The following is a 20,845-nucleotide window of genomic DNA, read 5'->3' on the forward strand; positions in this document are numbered from 1 at the left end:
TTTGACATTGAAAATACATATTTTTAAACAAACATGTTTGATTTTGATTATTTTTTTTTCTTTTCTCATTGTCATTGTGTAGATATGTTGTTTAGATAAACTTTTACAATTTTTTTGTGCAACATATAACCGAATAATTTATCAGTTTTAAACTCTTTTCAGTTATATGGAAAGGGTCAAAAAAGATAGCAAAAAAAAAATTATTGATTAATGATAGGCTTTTAATCATAATCATTTTTTTCTTCTTGTTGTTGTTGTTGTTGTACTGAATACTTTCAATTTCAAGGCGTGTATGTGTTTGAATATTATTTAATTTTTTTTTCCTATACATATCGGTAATTTATCATCACTTATTTGAAGGTCATCTTATGTCTTTCCTACATCACTATAGTATACCCTTTACACCCTACGGGTGATCATTATTTCGATAAATACCATTTCGGTAATCCATTCGAATCAAATGTTATGTTATGTTTTGTTATGTTGTTATTATGTTGCATCATGAATCATGTTTCGCTTTCATTTCGATCCATATAAAACATAATAATAATAATAATATAATAATCATTCATTTATCATCAATACAAAACTCTTTGATCCAAAAGAAATAATTCAATTCATATTTAAATGAGATTTTTTTTGTTGTTCTCTATGTTATTTTGTTGTAAGAGTGACAAACAAAATCGTCTTATAAGTTTATATAAATTAGTTTCAAATGAGTAAATAACAAATTATTGTATGTTATATTGCATAACAATGAAAAAAAATCGAGTAAAATTATGGATGATGATTTTGATTTTTTTTTGTTTTGTTTTGTTTGCTATTTCTATTTTACAATAATAATAATAATAGTAGTAGTAGGACAATGGATAAGGAAAAAAATCCTATGACTTTCTATTCTCGGGTGAATATTATTTTCTTCTCTTCCTTTTTCCACCAACACTTTGTTCGATCACAAAGTGATCGAACCTAAACTTAAACACCTTGGCTATATTCGGATGTTTGCACACAAAAAAAAAATTTGCCGTTTCCAAAAATGAAAACGTTTCACCTTTAAGATTTGACCTTTTTTGGCATACATCCAAATAATAATCATTTTATTTGTTTGAAACCGTTTCAAATATAGTGTATGGTACTTAGTTTCATATATATATAATGATGATGATGATCGTTAGTGTTCCAGTTAACTTTAGGGACAAACTTTATCTTTCTATAGTTTTTTATAAACCCCCCTTTAACAGATCATCTTGACTTTGGATTCAAAGTTTATTTTAATAATAGTTTGCATGAAAACAAATTTATCAATGACAAATCGAACTAAAAGTGTTCAATCGATATTATTGGCAAAAAAGAAGAAGAAAAAAAATCGAATGTTTACTTTGTTTTATGTTTGATTTAGAATCAGAAATAAGATAATAATAAAAAAAAATTTCAGTTAAAATCAATCTGTTGCATCCATCGAATCGCATCGTATTTTTTTAACCATGAGATTGAAATTTCACAACAAAAAAAATTAAATTTTTCACCCGCTTTTTGATTGTTACAATTTGTTGTTATTATCAATATTATTGAAGTTCCAGAAATTTGACATTTGCGAAAGTTGTCTACCATTTTTTTTCCATGTCGGTAGGTCGGTCGGTCGGTTGGTCTTTCGATCGATTCATCTATTTATCCATCCATCCATCTATCCATCCTCCAATGAAAAATCAACCATTTCACATATTGTCACATTTAAAAGAAGAAAAAAAAAAGAAAGATAATTCATTAATTTCACGCGTCAACTCATCTTTTATTGTAGTCGTCTTTTTTTTACTGTTGCTAGTTGTTTTGTTGTTGTTGTTGTTGTTGTTGTTTTTCTTGTTGTTGTTATACCTGATATATATCTATAGAACGGTAGCCAAGTAAAAATTTATCAGAAAAAAATGGCTATCACATATCAAGGTCCCTAACCAGAAAAAAAAGAATTCAAAATGTCTTTTCACAGTGTATAATGAATAGAATGGTAGAAAAAAAAAAAAATTACAATAGCTAAAAAAAATACCAAATTGTAAAATACATTCGTTGGTCAAATCGAAAATGATGATGATGATGATCATAATCATCATAAGGAAAGATCAAGTCAATAGAATAGCCATAAACCATTATCATTTACCATTTAGGTGGAATATAATATAATTACCCGAAGAAAAAAAAACATAAATAAATTGTTACCGGTCATATCGACAAACTGACTGACTGACATTACTAATGTGAAAATGTGTAATCTGTTTAGATACAGTCATAAATGTAATCTGTGTGTGTGTGTGATGTTCAATGTGATTTATTCACTTAAAACTATTTGTTGTGTAATAATGATGATGATCATTATCTTTGGAATCACACATCATGGTCAAGTAAAAAAATATATTTTTTTTTTGTCTATTTTGTTTTCGTTTTTTCTCTCTCTCTCTCTCTTTCGCATCATTATTTTACATGAAAACACACAAACGGGAAATCATAAATCGCATTCGCAATACCTCTCTATATTATTGTTGTTTTTTTTGTCACTTAAAAAAGTATAAATATTTTTGTCCATCTAAAATCGGAGAATATACAAATCAGATTTTTTTTCACGTATGAATACAAGATATTTCAAATGAGCAATGTGTTTTTTGAAACAACAATGGTTCTGATATAATTAGTCGAAACAAATCAAATCGACAAAACCAAAGATTGAAACCTAAGATAATGGTATTATTTATTTTTTTTTCTGGGTAAGACATTCTTCGTTTGCCTTTCATGATCAAATAAAGAAAAGTAGATTACCGATGACCTGACGTGTGTTCCAAAAAAAAAAAAAAAAATTACCCGATGTATATATGCTTGTGCATTTTTTCGGGCCATCAATCTGATTAACAGTGAAATTTTTTTTCATTATTATTACCTAAATGGACATCTGTCTTATCCAATTGATAAAGCATCTGTTTGTTCAGTCCATCAAAAAAAAATAATAATTTTTTTTTGTTGAATTTCATCGAAATTCCGTTGATAGACAGCTAATCAGATTCGTACGAATACAAAATAACTAATTGATTGAAATAAGTCTTCACCACCACCACTAGACCGCTGATCGGAGATCAATATCTTTTCAATTTAAATGATGAAAAAAAATATACACATAGAAATAAGTGTCTTGGATGCTATCGGGTATTAAGTGGCGAAAATCAAAATCTACAATTCCCAATCAATCGGTCCAAATCTCAGTTATGATTTTTTTTGTTGTTGTTTTTGACTTGATCTTGAATTTGAATTTTTTTTCTCTCCTCTAAACATGCGAAATATCCACTGAAAAAAAAACTGGTACACAATCTACGTTTTGTGGTATTAAATCAAGATTAATCTTTACCAAATACAGGTCAAAGGTCGAGCTACCTACCGACCGATCATTCAAACCAATTGCTTTCATAAGTTTGTACATGTGATTTACCATCTATCCATCCATTCGTTCCGATATACAGCAGTCTAATCAAATAGAAAAAAACAGGAAAAAAAATATTGACAATTTTGATTGAAAAAAAATATACAAAATATTCAATTGGTTATTTGACAATGGTATTGACATTTGACATGAAGATTGAGGCTTGTTTTTTGTTGTTGTTGTTGTTGTTGTGTGATGGTTGAAATCAAGTTGCTCTATTTGTCTTGTTCACTGTATATTTTCCTGACCTCGAAGACCATTTTTCAAAGACAAAAAAAAGGGATGAATTTCAAGGAACAAAAATCTATTCGTTAAAAATCGTTTTATAGAGATGTTTATATGTTTTTCTGTCATATTTATCGGTGAATTATTATTACGATTGGTTGATGTTTGATACAAAGCAAATTTGATTGAAAAAAAAATGTTAAAAGGACGAAGACCGAATAATTGTTTCTTTGAAAAAATAGGGAAATAAAGATGAACAAAAAAAAAGTGTAAGCTGAAATTAATGGCCAATCCAATATATTGGATACATATCCATAACAACAACAACAACAACAACAACAAAAATAGAATGAACAATCAACATTAAGTAAGGTTAAGTTCTTTACCTTTACCATAATCATAACATTTTCATTGATTGAATGGGATTTTCTTCTTATTTTGTTGTTGTTGTTGTTATTATTATTATTATTGTTATTAATGTTGCCATATTTTTTCACTTGTATCAAACATATTATATAACTAACGACGATGACGACAACGAAAAAAACAAACCAGAAAAAAAATGATAATCGTTTGGCCATAAAAAAAATAATGGTTAGACATATACAAATGATATATAACCGATGGTATAGGGTATTAATAATCAAAAAAAGAAAGAAACAGAGAGAGAGAGAAAAAAAAACGTAATCATCCGATCGATTGTAATTATTAGTGATCGATGTATTTGGAAAAAAAGAAAAAAGAAAGCGGAAATGGTAGGGATTGATATTTTTTTTCTTGAAGGAAAAAAAAATTTTAATTTCATCTTTTTACTAAACATAAACACTGGTAGCTGGATTTATTTATTGGCTAAAAATGATAACCTCGAAGGTCATAAAATTTATTTATTTTTTTTTTCATTCTCTCTGTTCTCATTCCATAGGTCGGTGTCTCTTCATTTTGACGACGACGATGCGAACGATGACATTCGGTTTTATAATTGATAAACCATAATTCAAATTATATACAATGGGTTTAATGGTATTCAAAAAAAAACTTTAGATGAACAGAACGAAAAAACCAGATGCCATTCATTCATTCATTCGTTCGTATGGATAGATGGGATTCACAACCAACGATGCAAATGGACATAAATAAATATTCGTGTATATATGTGTGGTATGAGATGAGGACCATAATAAATGTCCATTATTATTTTTTTTTTTTCATTCCCATTGATGGTTTATCGAAAAAGGAGAAAAAAAATGAATCAATGAATTAAATTGAATGAATGAGACCAAAAAAAAAAAAAAATTGTTCCAAAACGTTTTTTTAGCACGTGAAAAAAATTTTTTTCAATTTTAAGGTTCACTTTCCATGTGTACATATAAAAATATCGGGTTGAGAATGCCAAAAAAAAAACACCCGCATTCAAATATTGATAGACATTGTTGGAAAGGTTTGTCAATTGTTGATTATTGTTATGGATTGGCATTTTTTTTAATTCTATTTCATCTATCGAATTTGATCGAGAGAAAAAAAAATTCAATTTTGATGTAGACGAAAAAAAACGCAAATCTTTCTAAAATTCAAACAGTCAAGCAGCATTTATCCGTATGTCATTCATTAATAATAATTTATGTCAATTGTCGAACGAAAATGAGCTTAATTCATTTGTTTCATTTCAAGTTTTTTTTTCTATCTGCCATCGATCGGTTGAATCGGTGAAAAGGATTTTTTTCTTCTTCTTCTGATTCATTTATATACACAACGGTATTCGATACACAAATCGTTTCGAATCAAATCGGTTGGGTGAGAACCCAAGATGCCAGACAAATAATGAAAAAAAAATCCTACCACCAAGTTAATCGATAAAATCGGATCGAGTAGAGCAGGTTCATTTTTTCTATACGTACACCAGATACCAGAAAAAAAGGGTTACCTAACACATACAGAAAACAGCGAAAGAGTGAGAGAGAGAACAGATTGAGGAAATCGGAATGAACAAAAAAAAATTCAATTTGATTGATTTGAATTTGGATTCGGTTGTCGCCAAATAAGATGAAGCAACCAACAAAAAAAAAACTGAACCTGTTTTTTATAAACACAACATAAATACAGAACATGATGATGATGATGATGGTTGGATTGTAGAAAAAAATGCCGAAAGGAAATTATTATCTCGACAGATGTAACCGGATAATGTGTCATACATTTGAACAATTATACAATTCATTAGAGGTATTGTGTGAAGAAAAAGTTTCGAATCCATTTGGTAGTTTGAATTTTTTTTTCTTCCAGTTTTTTTCCTGCTACCATATAATTGTGATTGGCAATTATGGTTCCCCGTTTTTTTTTTTTTTTTTTTTGGTTTTGATATTATCAACGGTTACAATCAAACATTGAGCTACCAATCAGTTTATCAGGATTTTTGTATTTTTTTTTTTTTAGAATTTTTATTTTCGTACTTTTATTTGGTTTGCTTTGTGAATTTTTGAAATGTCCGAGTTTTGTTTTTGCACCAAAAAAAAATTGTTTTGAAAATGTTTGGAAAAAATTATCACGAAAATTGATTAATTGATAAAGATTTTTGAAAAATTCATCATCTGAAAAAATGACAAATACCAGAAATGCCGAAAAAGTAATAAACAAAAATGACAAAAGTAATTTCTATAGATTTATAAAAATTTTCTGAAAATGAAATGAATGAATATTTGTATGAATTATGCATAAAAGTTTGCTGATAAATAAACAACAACAAATCAATTGTTATTTATGGATCGCTACATATATAACTTCCGGAATATAAGATATTAATTTTTTTGTTGTTTGAAAAATGATAAACAACAACGCCACAGGTGTGTACTTAAATATAATTAGTTACCAAAGGATATATGGAAAAACAAAACAAACGGCAAAAAAAAACCAAAAAAACAAATGACAATTTTATTCAAACATAATGTGAATGAATAAATGAAAATTTAAATACGCTATATAAGATGCAATGGACCGTCAACCTAATCATCTAACTTCAGCTATCAGTCCATTTCCTTGTTGGGGCTCTATTTTTAGAGTATAATCTGTTATTGATTGGACTACTACTGTTCTCTTTCTTCTTCCTCTCTTCTCATGATCATGATGATGATGATGATGATTGAGACAAAACAAAAAAAAAGAGGAAGAACGCATAATTTGAAACAAAAAAGAAAAAAACTATGCTTAGCGTTAATTACACGATCAAAATTATATAATCAAACAACAACAGTTATCATATAATAATATTAGAGCTACATAAATTGTTAGAATTAAAAAAAAAGAGTAAAATATTAACAGTATCTGGTCTGTTATAAATGGATTGATGATTGAATTTGTGTGGACAAAATTTTTCCTATGAACAAAGTATAAAAACACCTTTCGAATGCTATACATTTTTATTATTCAAACGAATTTAATTTATTTTGTTGATGAACATCAAAAATTGTTTTTTTTCACCGTTCCATAGTTGTTTTGGTGAAATAGTTTTTAAATCTGTTTTATTATTAATTGTTTCAAACGAACAAAAAACAACGATAACTGTAACAACCAAAAATAACCTCAAAATAATAAAAAAAAAAAAATGTTCAAATGTTGTAACAGAATGGCCATTATTGGTTGTTGTATTGTAATGTACATCACTTTATCAATAATGATCATCACAATTACAGAAGCCGGTGACAAAAAAGGTGGCGATCTATTCATTATTGGTGGTAAATCCGGTTGTGGTCCAGCATTATTATATAAATCTAATGGTAAAAAAGGTGGCAAAAAAGGTGGTGGCGAAATGATCATCATAAATAATTGTGAAAGCCATAGCGAACCATCATATAGTTATGTACCATACCCAATTTATTCACATGGTGGTGGATATTCACATGGTGGTGGATATTCTCATGGCGGTGGTGGTGGTGGTGGTGGTGGTGGTGGTAGCTATTATCATCGACGCCGATGATGATAGCCATAATAATGAAAAAAAAATAAATAAATCCTTAATTGGTACCAATCAACATTACTTTATCATCATCATCATCATCAATATTTTAATCATAATCATCAAATAATCGTTGACGAAGAAAAAAATTCATCTTTAATGTGTTCTCGTTATTATATATTTTGCCTCGTATATACACAACATAACAACAATATTTGATCATCATTCAAAATCATCGTTCATTCAGAAAAAAAAATATTTCTTCATAACATTTTCCAATCTTTTTTTTTGTTATTCATAAATTGATTACATTACCAACACAAACGGACACATATACACACCTATAAATTTTCAACATCATCATCATTTTATTATTGATAAACTTTTTTTTTGTTACATTTTTTTTTTGATTGAAATGAAAATTTTAATAATAATAATAATAATAATAAACACCCTTTGATATCATAAATTCAATAATCATTTTGATCGATTACTGTGATGACGTTTTATTGCGGTGTGTGTGTGTGTGTAGCGTAATTTACTCAATTTTCACACACACACACACACACACACACACACACAAGTTAAATAACATTGATGAGAAAAGAAAAAAAAATTGCCCGATCCATTTGGAATGACAACAGATGCGCAAAGACCAATCGATTCACGTTGTCTTTCATTCATTGTTGCAGATATGGCCAAACCATCATCATCAGCATAAGCATCGTGTATACAAAGACAAGACCTGATTCGAAATAACAAAAAAAAAGAAGATGAGATCGATCAAATCGTCTTCGAGTTGACGAGGTCGACACATATGGTCATACAAACATACATACACATAAAATCAAATGAAAAGGTTACATGCAGGAAAAATTTTTTCAGTTAATGTTGGATGCCAGGCCCATTTTGTACCAAACGAAAAAAAAACAATCGATCTTTGTCGCAACGGATGACATAGTACGTATATGATCAAAGGGTTCTTTTTTTTCTCTAAAATTTCTCGTTTCAATGTCATTCAATCGTCACTGGCATCATCATCTACTACTGTTGCAATTATTGATCAACTTTGACACTAATTTACTTCGCACAAGTTGTCACATTGAATTTTAATAACAACAACAAAAAAAAACGGAACACACACATGCATAACAACAGAAAAAACCTCCGAAACTATAGTCGACATTGATGGACGAGATGAGCATGATTATTATTATTATGATGATGATGATGTACGGATCTTTGAACGCCACCGAATAGATCATCATTAAAACATGGATTTTGAATACGAATAAAAGAAAATTTTATTTTTTGTCATTATAACAAACATATAACAAAGCAACTCAAAGGAATAAAAGGATGAATAGATGAACGGGATGTGAATCTGTCATTTTATTCATCCAAAAAAAAAAAAAAAAAAAATCTAAACTCGTTCAATTTGAAATGACAAACTTTTACTTTCAATAAAAAATGTGAAAAAAAATAAATCCCAGTGAGATAAAGAAATTTTGATTACAGATTTAAAAATATAACAACAACAAAGAAAAAAATGATCAAATATATTTAGATTAAGAGAGAGAGATAGAGAGGATATGTTTGCGTTGATCGATTTGATTATTGATGATTGGCTGCAATTAGTTGTATCCGTATTTTGACCCATCAAATCATATTTTTTTTTATTCTACAATTTACCCAAAATTGATCGCCGTTTACGTCTATAAACACCAGGATCAGCATGTCCACCACCATATCCACCTCCAATACCATAAGGTACCGGAATATAATGTGTATCTTCATGTTTACAATCACCACCTATGATCAATATATCGCCTTTTTTTCGATGACCAGTTTTGAGAAAAATATGTCCACAACCATGGCCACCATGGCCACCTTTAAGAATCAATATATCACCACCTTTACGGCTTGCATCAACGATGGTTAACATGTTGAAAAATGTTGAAAAGCCAAAACACAACACTAATAATATTATAATCTGTCTCATCATAATCATAATGTTGATGATGATGATGGTAGTTTCACAATAATGGAATTTCAAACACCAAATTATAAAATCTACACCGTTCACATTAATTTCGTTGTGTTATCTAAAATGAATCAATCACAACAAATGTGCACCATAACTTATATAGCTTCAAAACAAAACGAAAATAACATTCCATGCTCTGAGAGAATTCAAAACATTCGATAAATGTCTGTTATCGTCAATATGATTATTGTTCGAATTCGAATTTCTTCAAATCAAAAAAAAAAAAAAAAAGTTATCAAAGAGAAAATCAATAAAATTAACAATGAATATTTTTTTCCAATCACTCAATTCATGCTTGACGAAGTTTTTTTCGTATTTGATCATTTTGGATCATCGATTGTCAAAAAATGTCCTCGTACCAAATGGCGCCTATTCTTTATTAAATTTGAAATCGAATAAAGTCATCACCATCATCATCATCATCAACAACAACAACATCGACATTGTGAAATGAATTTGATTATTTCCTGGATCAAAAGACAAAAAATCAAAAAAATTTTTTTTATTTTTTTTCGAAAACGATTTTGGATCGATCGAAATGTTTGAAAATTGTTTGTCACACGTGTACCACCACAACCAGGATATGAATCATTGAATATTGTTTTTTAATTTCTTGTTTTACTTTAATAAAATATTAATATAATGCATAGATAATGTTCATGGTTGAAAGTGCACAAATGATATTACGTAATTGATTTTGATGTTTTTCAGTTGTCAAATAAGAAAAAGAAAACTATTTATTTTCCCATTGAGAACCCTGTAATTTGTTGCTACTGGTATGTTGTCGTTGTCAGAGTTTGTTTGTCGTTTGATCTCTAAAAAAAAGACAAAATGTTTCGTCGAAAAAAAGAGGAAGATATGGTTGATATAACCATTTCATTGTTCTATTGGCTGACAATTTTCCTGATCCTCGTCGCTATTTTGTTTTTTCACTTCACGATCATCATCATCATCATTATCTTTGTTGCATTTTTCATCAACTTCACAGCTATTTGGCTCAATCAAATCTGGCTTATCATCGTCAACTGTTAATAGCTGTGATTCAACTGGTTCTTGGCATACTCGTTTATGAACTGGCCAATGTAATCGCTGACAACGTTCATCGCAATATGTAGCTCGTTTACATTTTGAACATCGTTTGTTTGGATCAAATTCAGAACATGTGAAACAGGTATCGTTTTCTTCGATACCGATTGATTTGCCTAATATGGTCTGACTTAGAATAGATAATGCGCTTGGTTCTTCACCAATTTCAATTGTAGACAATGTACGGACTAGTTGTTGAAACAATGCGTTCTCCTGATATGTATATGAACGAATGGCTTGTCGTAACAGTCGTTCCATATTTTCTGGAAAATTTTTAGCATTTGGTTTGAGCCAAAATTTTATGATATTATGAAATACTTTGCGAATTTCTTTCGAATCAAGTTCATTTTCTGTTGATGATTTTGCTTTTTGTAAGGCATTATTCAATAGATTGAATAGAAAATTCATATAATGAACTTTTAGGGATAACATTTCGTTCGGTTCGTTTGATCGAAACAATTTCTCATATATATGATCCATTACAATGTTGATCTTTTTCACTTCTTCAAATAAAGACAGATTCGATTCATAAAAATAGGCGATTCGCACAGGATTCACAGCAACCAAACAAACTAACGAATGCATTGTTGATATGAATCGTATTGGGAGTCTAGGCTCTTTTTCTTGGCCATTGATTCTACTGTAATATTCGATATATTCACGAGGAATAAAATTATTTATAACCGATACTGATTGATGCTGACCAACAAATGCAGCCATTTGTGATGCATTACGACCAACAGTATTTTTCTGTTCGGTATCTGCTCCATTTTCAAGTAACAAATTAATAACTGCTTTATGACCACCAAGTGCAGCAAACATCAAAGACGTATATCGATGTTCATGATCATTTTGATTAACATCGGCACCACGTTCAATCAGATATTTGGCAATCTCTAGATTGCCTCTATAGCAGGCATGCTGTAATGGACTCATACCATTCTCATCTTTACAATTGATGTTGATTGTTGATTCACCACGACTTATAAAATTAACCACTTTATCCAATGAATTTGAAGAAACAGCTTGAATTAATTGTGATTCATTTTCGGACAATGATGATGGCAATGGTGATGAGGACATTTTCGCCATTATTTGTTAATATCGAATAAACGATGATGATAATAATTCAATAACCAGTATATTGAATCTAAAACTAAAAATTAATTTTAGCTAAAAATGATCAATCCATATCAATGTTGTCAATATTATCGAGTTGTCAAGAGTTTATTTTCAGCTGAGGGACAACAAAATATTGACGCACAAGCGCAGATCAAACATTCAAAGATTTGTGCTTGTATGCATGTATGATGATGATGATCATCATCATTCAGAAATTAATTGGAAAAAACAATCGCCTGTAAACTGATGATCCATGATCGTTAAAAAAAACCAATTTAGGTTGGAAAAAAAGGCCTTTGAAAACAAAACATAAAATAGAAAACAAAACAAAAAAGTTGGAAGTTCATAAGGAAGATATTTTTATTGATTGAATTTAGTTCTTCATACACAACATAATCCAAGATCGAACAATAAATTAATTAGTCCATTGATAATTTCCGATTAAACAAGTCTATATTTTTTTTGTTGTAATAATAAAAAATAATATATACTATATATATACAAAAATACAATATACTTTTCCATTTGATGAAATAAACAATCGATTAATTAATTTTGAAGCAAAATCATTTTCACCATTTTAAATGCGCAGATATAAACGATGCCACCACAACGAAAAAAAAACAAACAAAAACGAAGCGTTGAATTGAATCAATTATTAATTAAAATATTGTAATTGTAATCAATAATAATAATAATGACAAAATAAAATAAAAAAAATCATTGATTCGATCGATATTCAAAATATTGTTGCTAAGGAATTATTTTTCAAAGTAATAAAAAGAAAAAAAATCCATATGAAATAAACATATCGCGTATACACAATTTTAGAGAAAAAAAATGAAAAATAATGTCCTGTGTGAAAAATTTTAGTTTAAAATTTCAAAATGCAAAATAATTAGCAAAAAAAAAATAAGGACATATTTTGCATCGTTGAAATGAATTTATGAACAAATGTATAACCAGTGAATATATATCGACAAAAATTTCCATTCGATTTCCAGATGATTATGATTGTTGAATATTTACAAAAAAAAACGAACCAAAAAAAAAAATTTTCAAATAATAAACTTGATGCAATATTCATAAATCGAGATCGATGATATTTTCATTTTTGTTCAGTTATATTTAGCAATTTGATTGTTGTACTTTGATGTAGTGTTTATGTTGATCGTGAAAAATATTTTTCAATCTCCGGAACACATTTGATGAAATTATGTTCCAATAATTTGTAATTAGGATTACGAAATAATTCATTAATCAAATATTCGATTCCCCATGGATGTGGTCGTTGAGTGATGTAACGTTCAAGTAATACTCGAACAATTTGTTCACGAATATGTTCATTATTTTCTTTGAACAATGTTAAAAGTAGACATATAAATAAAAGAGTTTCATTGTTGGGATAACGTAGATGATCAACCATCGAATTGATTAGTATATATCGACCTTTTTATAGAAGCAAATGTGAGAAGAATTTCAATAAATTAAAAATTTAATTATTACCTTGAGAATCAAAGTTCATCAACAAGTGTTGGAAAATTTCGAGATGAACCGAATTATGAATTGAATTAATAGTCACTGATTTGTTGGTCTGAATGGCCGATATGCCAATATATAGCGTTAAAGCATTAATCAGTGTAGTGAAACTGGATTGCTTCTCGGCATTCAATAGATTTGCGCTTAAAGCCTGAGCTAAATCAGTGAGAAAATTGCTGGGAGTACGATGAAGCAGATAGCTTTCCAATTCTTTTTGAAAATATTGTAACTGATCGCACAGAATAGTGCTTGAAATTCGAACAGGTGGTATAATTTCATAAAGATTGTCCACTTTGAGATTTGAAACATCAGGTATATTGATTGGATTAGCACTCAGAATAATGTTTCTAAGTTGCACAGCTCGAATAGGAATGATGTCACACAAATTATAACAATATTCACATAAAAATTCAGGAAAATCATGAAACAAAATTAGAAACAATTTCAATGTACCCTGAATAATAATGAAAAAAAAAAAATTAATTTAACAATTTTTGAATAAAAAAAATGTTTACCTTGTAAAGTTCCATGTTTGTATTTACTATGAATGAATCCATATTCTGCAAGATTGGCTTCAAGAAAAGTAAGAGGTCAGTCAATAGAGCACAATAGATGGGCCATGTTTTGTGATTAATTTGATGACTGTTATCTAAACACTTTCCCATGAAAATTCGATGTGAAATAAAATCTAGCCATGCAAACGTAAATGATGGCATTTTTGATGGACACATTTGATGCAAAAAATTACAATAATTTCGAACCAGGTGAAACTTGAAAACTTCGAATAGATTGTCATTACTGACAATTAATTCCTGAAAGCCAAAATTCAATGGCGAATAGAAAAATTCGATAAAAATCGATAGCATTATTCGGTAGTATGTCAATGAAAAAAAATCTTTATGATGAATTTCCTGATCACGGTAAGCTGTGTTTGTCAATATGGTCAAGATACGGATTAGAAATTGAAATTTTTGATCCAAATTTCCTTGGTTGCCACTTTGTTTTATGAACAATATGACCAATACAGAATACGAATCAATCAATTCATAGCATTTAAGATGGATATTATTCAATGGAAATGTTGGATGTTGCACAGCGTATGAAATAATTTGATAGCATCGTTCGACACAGAATTCGAGAAAAAATTTAAAAAAATTTGCAATCGATTCATCGTTTTTGAGAATGCCCTATACAACAAGAAAAAAAAGATATTTATTTCATATTCAAGTCAAAGAATAAAATCTGTTTTACCTGTGCATTCATATTCTTCACAACAACAGGGAAAGAATTGTTAATATCTTTAGAATTGTAATATCGTATCCAATCCTTTACGATTGTTTCGAGAGCTGAACCATCCATCATTTCATTATTCGATTGATTAGGTATATTGATTCGTGCCAATGAAAGAATATGTTTTAGTTCTATGATTAACTGAGTATTGGTAGGACTCTGTTGATTCATTTTCATTGCGACGATTCGTTGTAATAAATCCAATGTTGTAGGAAAATGATTTGCACTAATGTTGCCTAGATAATATTTGAGGAAATTCAAAATCATCGGAAAACTGGTGGAACCATTTTCTAGTATCTGATAGAATTCATTGTCGAGAAAATTGAGGTTGATCAATTCTTGACGATTAAGAATGTCAAAAAGATCATCCGGAAACGTGGTATTCATTGCTACCCAATGTTCAAGAACAGAACGGGTTACATTCAATGTTGTGAAACGAAGATTATAAGCTCGTTGATCGGCAAGAGCTTTCAAAAGTATGAGGTAAAAATCCCGTGCACGGGATATGACAGCCAAATCGGTGACACCAGTTTCAGCATTCAACAACAATTCTCTGAGACCATTAATGACATTCTTGATCAAACTGACAGCCGTTGCTTGATCACGAGGATTTTGCTTGCAAACTTTCAGAATTTCCAATACCTGATGCATTGCTTCTGTTGTGTAATGGACATATTCAAATTCTTGAATCAATTCACTCAGATGTTTGATTAATTTATCATAAATAACAACAAAAGCATCTACATGAACTTGATTTCCCTGAACGTTCATGGCATTATGTTCATTATGGAACCAACGGATAGTTGTGTGAGGAGGCGGACAAAACGTTGACACTCGGATAATTGGCAGTTTTAGCTGGTGTGTTATCCATTGGCGTATAGAATGATGATTGATTTGTACTAAAACCGGCAATATTTCGTCCCATTTCTTCATAAATTTGCAATTGTTTTAGACTTATGGATGAACTTTTCTTATTACCATCTGCTGTGATTTTCTGTCGTGCTTCAAAATCTGGTTTCATTCGTTTATCTAATTCTTCGATGGCTCGTTCGATGCATGTTTTCTGAACAAAACACACGCACAATTCCAAATTATCGTTTATCAGTCTTTGAATGGTCGAATCAATCAATTCTTTAGTCACGTTCATCATTGGTTTAGCCTGAAAATAGGTAAGCAATGACATTTGTATTCGATTAAGCAACGGTTCTTGAGTGTTGATCAATGAATATCCTGCAACTAGTGAACGCATCATTTTATGGGCTGCATTACGCATTAACTCAGCATTAGATTCATGGACAAAATCTTTCTTGACCAATGTTTCGGTGGTGACCATACAAACTTTGATCACTCGTTCCGAGACAAAAGTAATCCATTCTTGTACACATTTTTCGATTAAATTACGAATAAAATTCTTATGTTGTGGGTTCAACATGATAATCTGCAAATTCGGTTGGATAACAATCGACTGAGAAAGATTCGATATATTGTTCACGTTGATTTCATTATAATTTTGCACCTGATTTGTTGTAGCAGTTACTGTGTTTGAAACAGCTGTTTGTGGATGCATCGAATTACTATCAACCGTTGAATGTGATGAATGTAACATTCCAGAGATAGCAACATTTGGTTCTAAAACTGATCCAATGTTATTTGGGACGAAATTAGGTCGAGGCATAGAGCTAGCTCCAAGTTGTGGTTCCAGTTTCATGAATAATTCTTTATTTTTTAAATCTTGAGATTTACCCATAAAATCCTCTATTTTCAATTCAAGATGTTTGCATAAAACTTCCACTTCAAACTTGAGATTTAATTTCAAATTAGAAACGCTGTGCAATTCGACTAAAATTTTGATCAACTTGACTGTCCATGGACATGGTGGACGAAATACTTTGGATTTAGCTGAACCCATCAATATTTTGGTGACAAACGGTACTACAAATAACATTTGTAGTTGACCTTTATGATAGGCTTCAATCAACAAATTTCTCAAATCTAAATTTATTGTGAGAATCGGCTTATTTTGAGATAACGTAATTATGCCCAACCAATTGCCAAGATTTTTCAACAAAGTTCGATCCTGAAAATTGTCAGTTTCTTTGTTTGAGCGGAGCAGGATTTTGATGTTACGATAAGTCTCAGATAGGATTTTCACTGAAAGATCACTAGTGCTCACTTTGACCATAAATGTTGCATATAATTCATGATAATTTGATTCTAAGCCAACACGTTTCATGACAAAATAATGCGAAAACCATTGAAAGTATTGATCTTTTTCTTTAAGAAACAATTCTTTAAATTCATCAGCTTTCTTGACAAGATTCATTTGAGATAGATTATTAATAATGAATGCAACTTTGTCCTGGAAAGCGCTTGGTGGAATTTCGACTTGTTGACATTGAGCATCATTTGATGCTTGATTGTTTCCTGCGTTCATTTTATTGTTGCTATTTAAAAGTGTAATACGACGATTATGAGTTAGCGACGGCGGATCTGTACCCTGTCTAGCGTACTCGATGAATTCGATCAAAATAGGCGGCAAATCACGATAAGTAGGGATGTTACAAAGATGATTGCAGAATTGTGGAAATTCTTTTAGACGAGTTTTCAGCTTATTCAATGCAGCTTGTCCAAACATAAAATAACGAGATGATGATTCCGTACGTTTGAGTGCGTCCATTACGCATCGCAATGCATTGACCATAGTAAGACCTTTGACCAAATTATTCAAAATAATACCGCCGAATATTTCTCCTGTGATGACAAGTTCTTTGTCTGGATATTGTGGCAAAAACGGATATTCTTTGAAAAGATTTCTGATCATACAAGCAGCAATTTCTTTCTCTCTTTTATGGGACGATTCTTGAAATTTTTTCAACATGTCAAGAAATTGATCGATAGTCAATGAATCTGGCTGATCTTGATTATAGATTCGTTGAAAGTAAGAATCGGCTTCTTCCTCAATGTCTTTAGTAAATTCTTCTTCAGTTTCTGGACTATAAGGCTGTTGAGTAGCGTTTAGCTGAGGACTACGGATAGGATTCTCTGGAAACAAATGAGATCCGACTGAATCAAACTGGCTAGGTTTCATAGTTGTCGGTAGCTGTGAGTTTACGAATTGGTTTTGATTCACCCATTGAGTGAATTTGTTATACATTTTTATTATCTCAAATTCTATCATTGATTTTGGAGTATCAGAAACATGATGTCGAAGACAATTCAATATAATTCGATACGTTTCGTTTGGAAGTGATGTTGTCGGTTCTGTTGCTCCAAATATAGCGCATCGTTTTTTGAGAAATTGTATACATGCATCTACAAATTGAGGGCCATTCTGTGTAATTTTATCGTTGAGCCATTTGTCAAGCTTAAGGTATTCACGTCGGGATGCAAAACAAGCAAGATCAATCACAAATGAATACGTATTGCTTGATAGTAAAACATTTAAAACTTTTAAATCTTGAGAAAGATCAAGAATTTTCGAAAGCTTATATGATTGTTCTTCGGGTGATGAAGATGTATAAAGCTCAACCATTGCTGTTAGCAATGATTTTTGAGCCCATGTCAATATGATTTTAGGAGTATAGACAAAATCAGTAGGCCAAATTTTTTGTATGATTAGTGTTGCATTCGGATTCGGATTATTGTGACTGACACAGATGAATTTCAATAAAGCTTTGATGAGTACATTTTCTTTTAAGCCATGATTACCGTGACATTCAATCAAGGAAAATACCAGCAGATCTGGACATTTGTTTAATGGCGTGAAAAATATCTCTTCCACAAATGAACGAGTCAATTGATTGATATCAGAAAGATCTAGCAATATCTGACATAAACACTGATATTTCCAACAATAAATCTGACAGTCAGTCTCATATTCAATTGGACATTTTAGATTTTCGATTTGAGGCACTTTCTTGGTCAGAGAAGGATGCTTGCAATTGTTTAATATCTGTTGCACCCAATCTGAAACGATACAATATCTTATGACTTGCTGTTGAAAATGAGCATTACTTTTCCAGACTTTTGAAAAAAACGTTATGCCAAGTATGTCCAATCCTTTGATCATTAGAAAAAAAATTAAAATAAACGAATGATTAAATAAATCTAAAACAGTAATTTAAGCATACCTTGTTTGTCCGATGAGCACAGATATCGACAAACGAAAAGAAATTTATTAAAGTCAAATTGTTGAAGCATGGATATTTTTTTAGAGAATTCTGTTGAGTCTAACGTTCGAAGAATTTCAGTGAGAGGTGATTCACATATTAAATTTTCTACAACATTGTTAGCGAATTTGATCAACATCTCTTCCGTACAATTAGTCTTTGAATCACATAGTTTGATTAGACAAGTGGCTATAAATGTTGGTGCAACACCTGAATGTCTTATTGATTCAATAAAGTATGTGGCATCTTCAGACGACGATGTTGTCCCTGCCGTCGTCATAACGGCATTATCCGTTTTGACGAATTCCATGTCGAAATTCATCGATTAAATGGCAAAAAAAAAAACAAATTCCAATTAATGATGTATCATTTATCAATGTTTATAAGATGGGCGGTGATTGATGATATGAATATATCATTAGAAATAATAACTAAAAAAAAATTGTCATAAAAAATTGTAATTTAGCAAACAAAATAATTAAATGATGATGATGATCAAGACAAGGTAATCATATTATATTGAAACAATTCGACAAAGGATCAAAAAAAGACGAACAGAATATATATCATTAATGTTGAACATGATAATTTTGTAGATGATGACTGTTCATAATTTAACCAATCAATACTGTCAGGTTGATTTTTTTAACCACCACCACCACCATACACACATCAACAATGACCATGATGTGACGGTTAGTGGGTAAATAATGAGCCAGAAATGATGAAACAAAAAGTGATAATTTTTTTTTAATTTGTCCACAATTTATTGGTAGAAACGACGAAAAAAAACTAATCAGTGTAATAAATGTTGATGAATTCACTGATCTATGTGTTGGAATTCATTTGGATGGATGGATGGATGTTCTTTAAGATGAAATTCAGGCAAAAAAATCAATGTAAATGATAATAATAATAATAATGATGATGATGATTAAATGAATATAAAATGAATAATAAAATGAAGCAAATTTCGGATCAGGCGTTTTGTGTTATCTAACTGTTTGTAATTTTTACATTTTATAAATTTGGAAATTTTATCATCATCATTTTTTTTTTAATTCTTCATCAACACTTTTTCTTTGTCTTTTTTTTTCTCTCCATATGAAAGACACACCGAACACATTTATATACAATATAAATATATATATAATAAATACATAGAAAGTACTCGATTTTTTTTTTATTTTTCATAGGTTTAGGTTGACTTGGTGTGTGTGTGTGTTTGTGCCAATATTATTAGCAACGCCATACATACATCACACAAGAATACAAATAGACACACACACAACTCATCATATTAACCACTTAGAAGCTTGTATGTATGCATGAAAGAGAGTAGCATAATATCACACACACACACACACACACTTTTTTTTGATGCTGTTTTGCCATACATATACTTAATGACGGGAAATTTCCCATTATTTTTTCTTTCTTATATTTCTTCTTCTTTTTTTGACTTTAACAATTTCAACCAATGTGTTTCAATCAATTCAAAATATTATCATTGATTATTTTATAAATCAAATGAGAATCAACCAATTGAAATCGAATCGATCATCAACGTGATTTTTCGTTGTTGTTTTTTTTTATATATCAAATCCATTCTGGATTAATAAATTACACAAGTAACACCATCTTTTGTACGGGAAAAAATGAATTGATTTTTTTTGTTGTTGTTGTTGCAAAATTGAAAAAGAAAATTGGATGGCAGTATTCGTGACGACGATGATGATGATGATGATGATGAATCAAATGGAGTTCTTATTTTGATTCATTTAATCTGTATTTAAAATTGACAACGACGATGGTAAATGGAATGTTTGAAATTTTCGAAAAATAACCAAAACAATTTATTATCCAATAAAAATAAATTAGAATTATATCTATCTATGATTAAATTAGTTTAAATCAGTAAAATTCATAATTATTTCCGTAACCGGATTGAATAAACAATTCAA

At 30.0% G+C, this 20,845-nt stretch overlaps 3 protein-coding genes across 3 annotated transcripts; 1 reads left to right on the top strand and 2 right to left on the bottom strand.

The window, feature by feature from the left end:
* The first annotated feature begins 7,120 nt into the window (after window positions 1–7,120).
* Window positions 7,121–7,976, top strand: LOC124491799 (uncharacterized). The gene has a single exon (XM_047054497.2). It carries the CDS (start codon window positions 7,278–7,280, stop codon window positions 7,647–7,649), a length of 372 nt encoding a protein of 123 aa, XP_046910453.2. The 5' UTR covers window positions 7,121–7,277; the 3' UTR covers window positions 7,650–7,976.
* Window positions 7,977–9,047: 1,071 nt separating this feature from the next.
* On the bottom strand, window positions 9,048–11,993 carry LOC124492512 (ankyrin repeat and MYND domain-containing protein 2). Its single transcript, XM_047055430.2, has 2 exons — window positions 10,770–11,993; window positions 9,048–9,605 (listed from the first exon to the last, which is right to left on the bottom strand). Exons 1-2 carry the CDS (start codon window positions 11,851–11,853, stop codon window positions 9,310–9,312), a joined length of 1,380 nt encoding a protein of 459 aa, XP_046911386.2. The 5' UTR covers window positions 11,854–11,993; the 3' UTR covers window positions 9,048–9,309.
* Window positions 11,994–12,526: 533 nt separating this feature from the next.
* Window positions 12,527–20,100, bottom strand: LOC124492404 (CCR4-NOT transcription complex subunit 1). Its single transcript, XM_047055276.2, is given in 6 exon segments — window positions 12,527–13,332; window positions 13,390–13,876; window positions 13,938–14,609; window positions 14,674–15,501; window positions 15,503–18,771; window positions 18,843–20,100. Coding segments are annotated over 6 exon segments (5,904 nt in total). The 5' UTR covers window positions 19,204–20,100; the 3' UTR covers window positions 12,527–13,045.
* Window positions 20,101–20,845: the final 745 nt, after the last annotated feature.

This window comes from Dermatophagoides farinae, chromosome 1, assembly GCF_024713945.1.
Source record: "Dermatophagoides farinae isolate YC_2012a chromosome 1, ASM2471394v1, whole genome shotgun sequence".
In the NCBI taxonomy this organism is placed as follows: Eukaryota; Metazoa; Arthropoda; class Arachnida; order Sarcoptiformes; family Pyroglyphidae; genus Dermatophagoides; species Dermatophagoides farinae.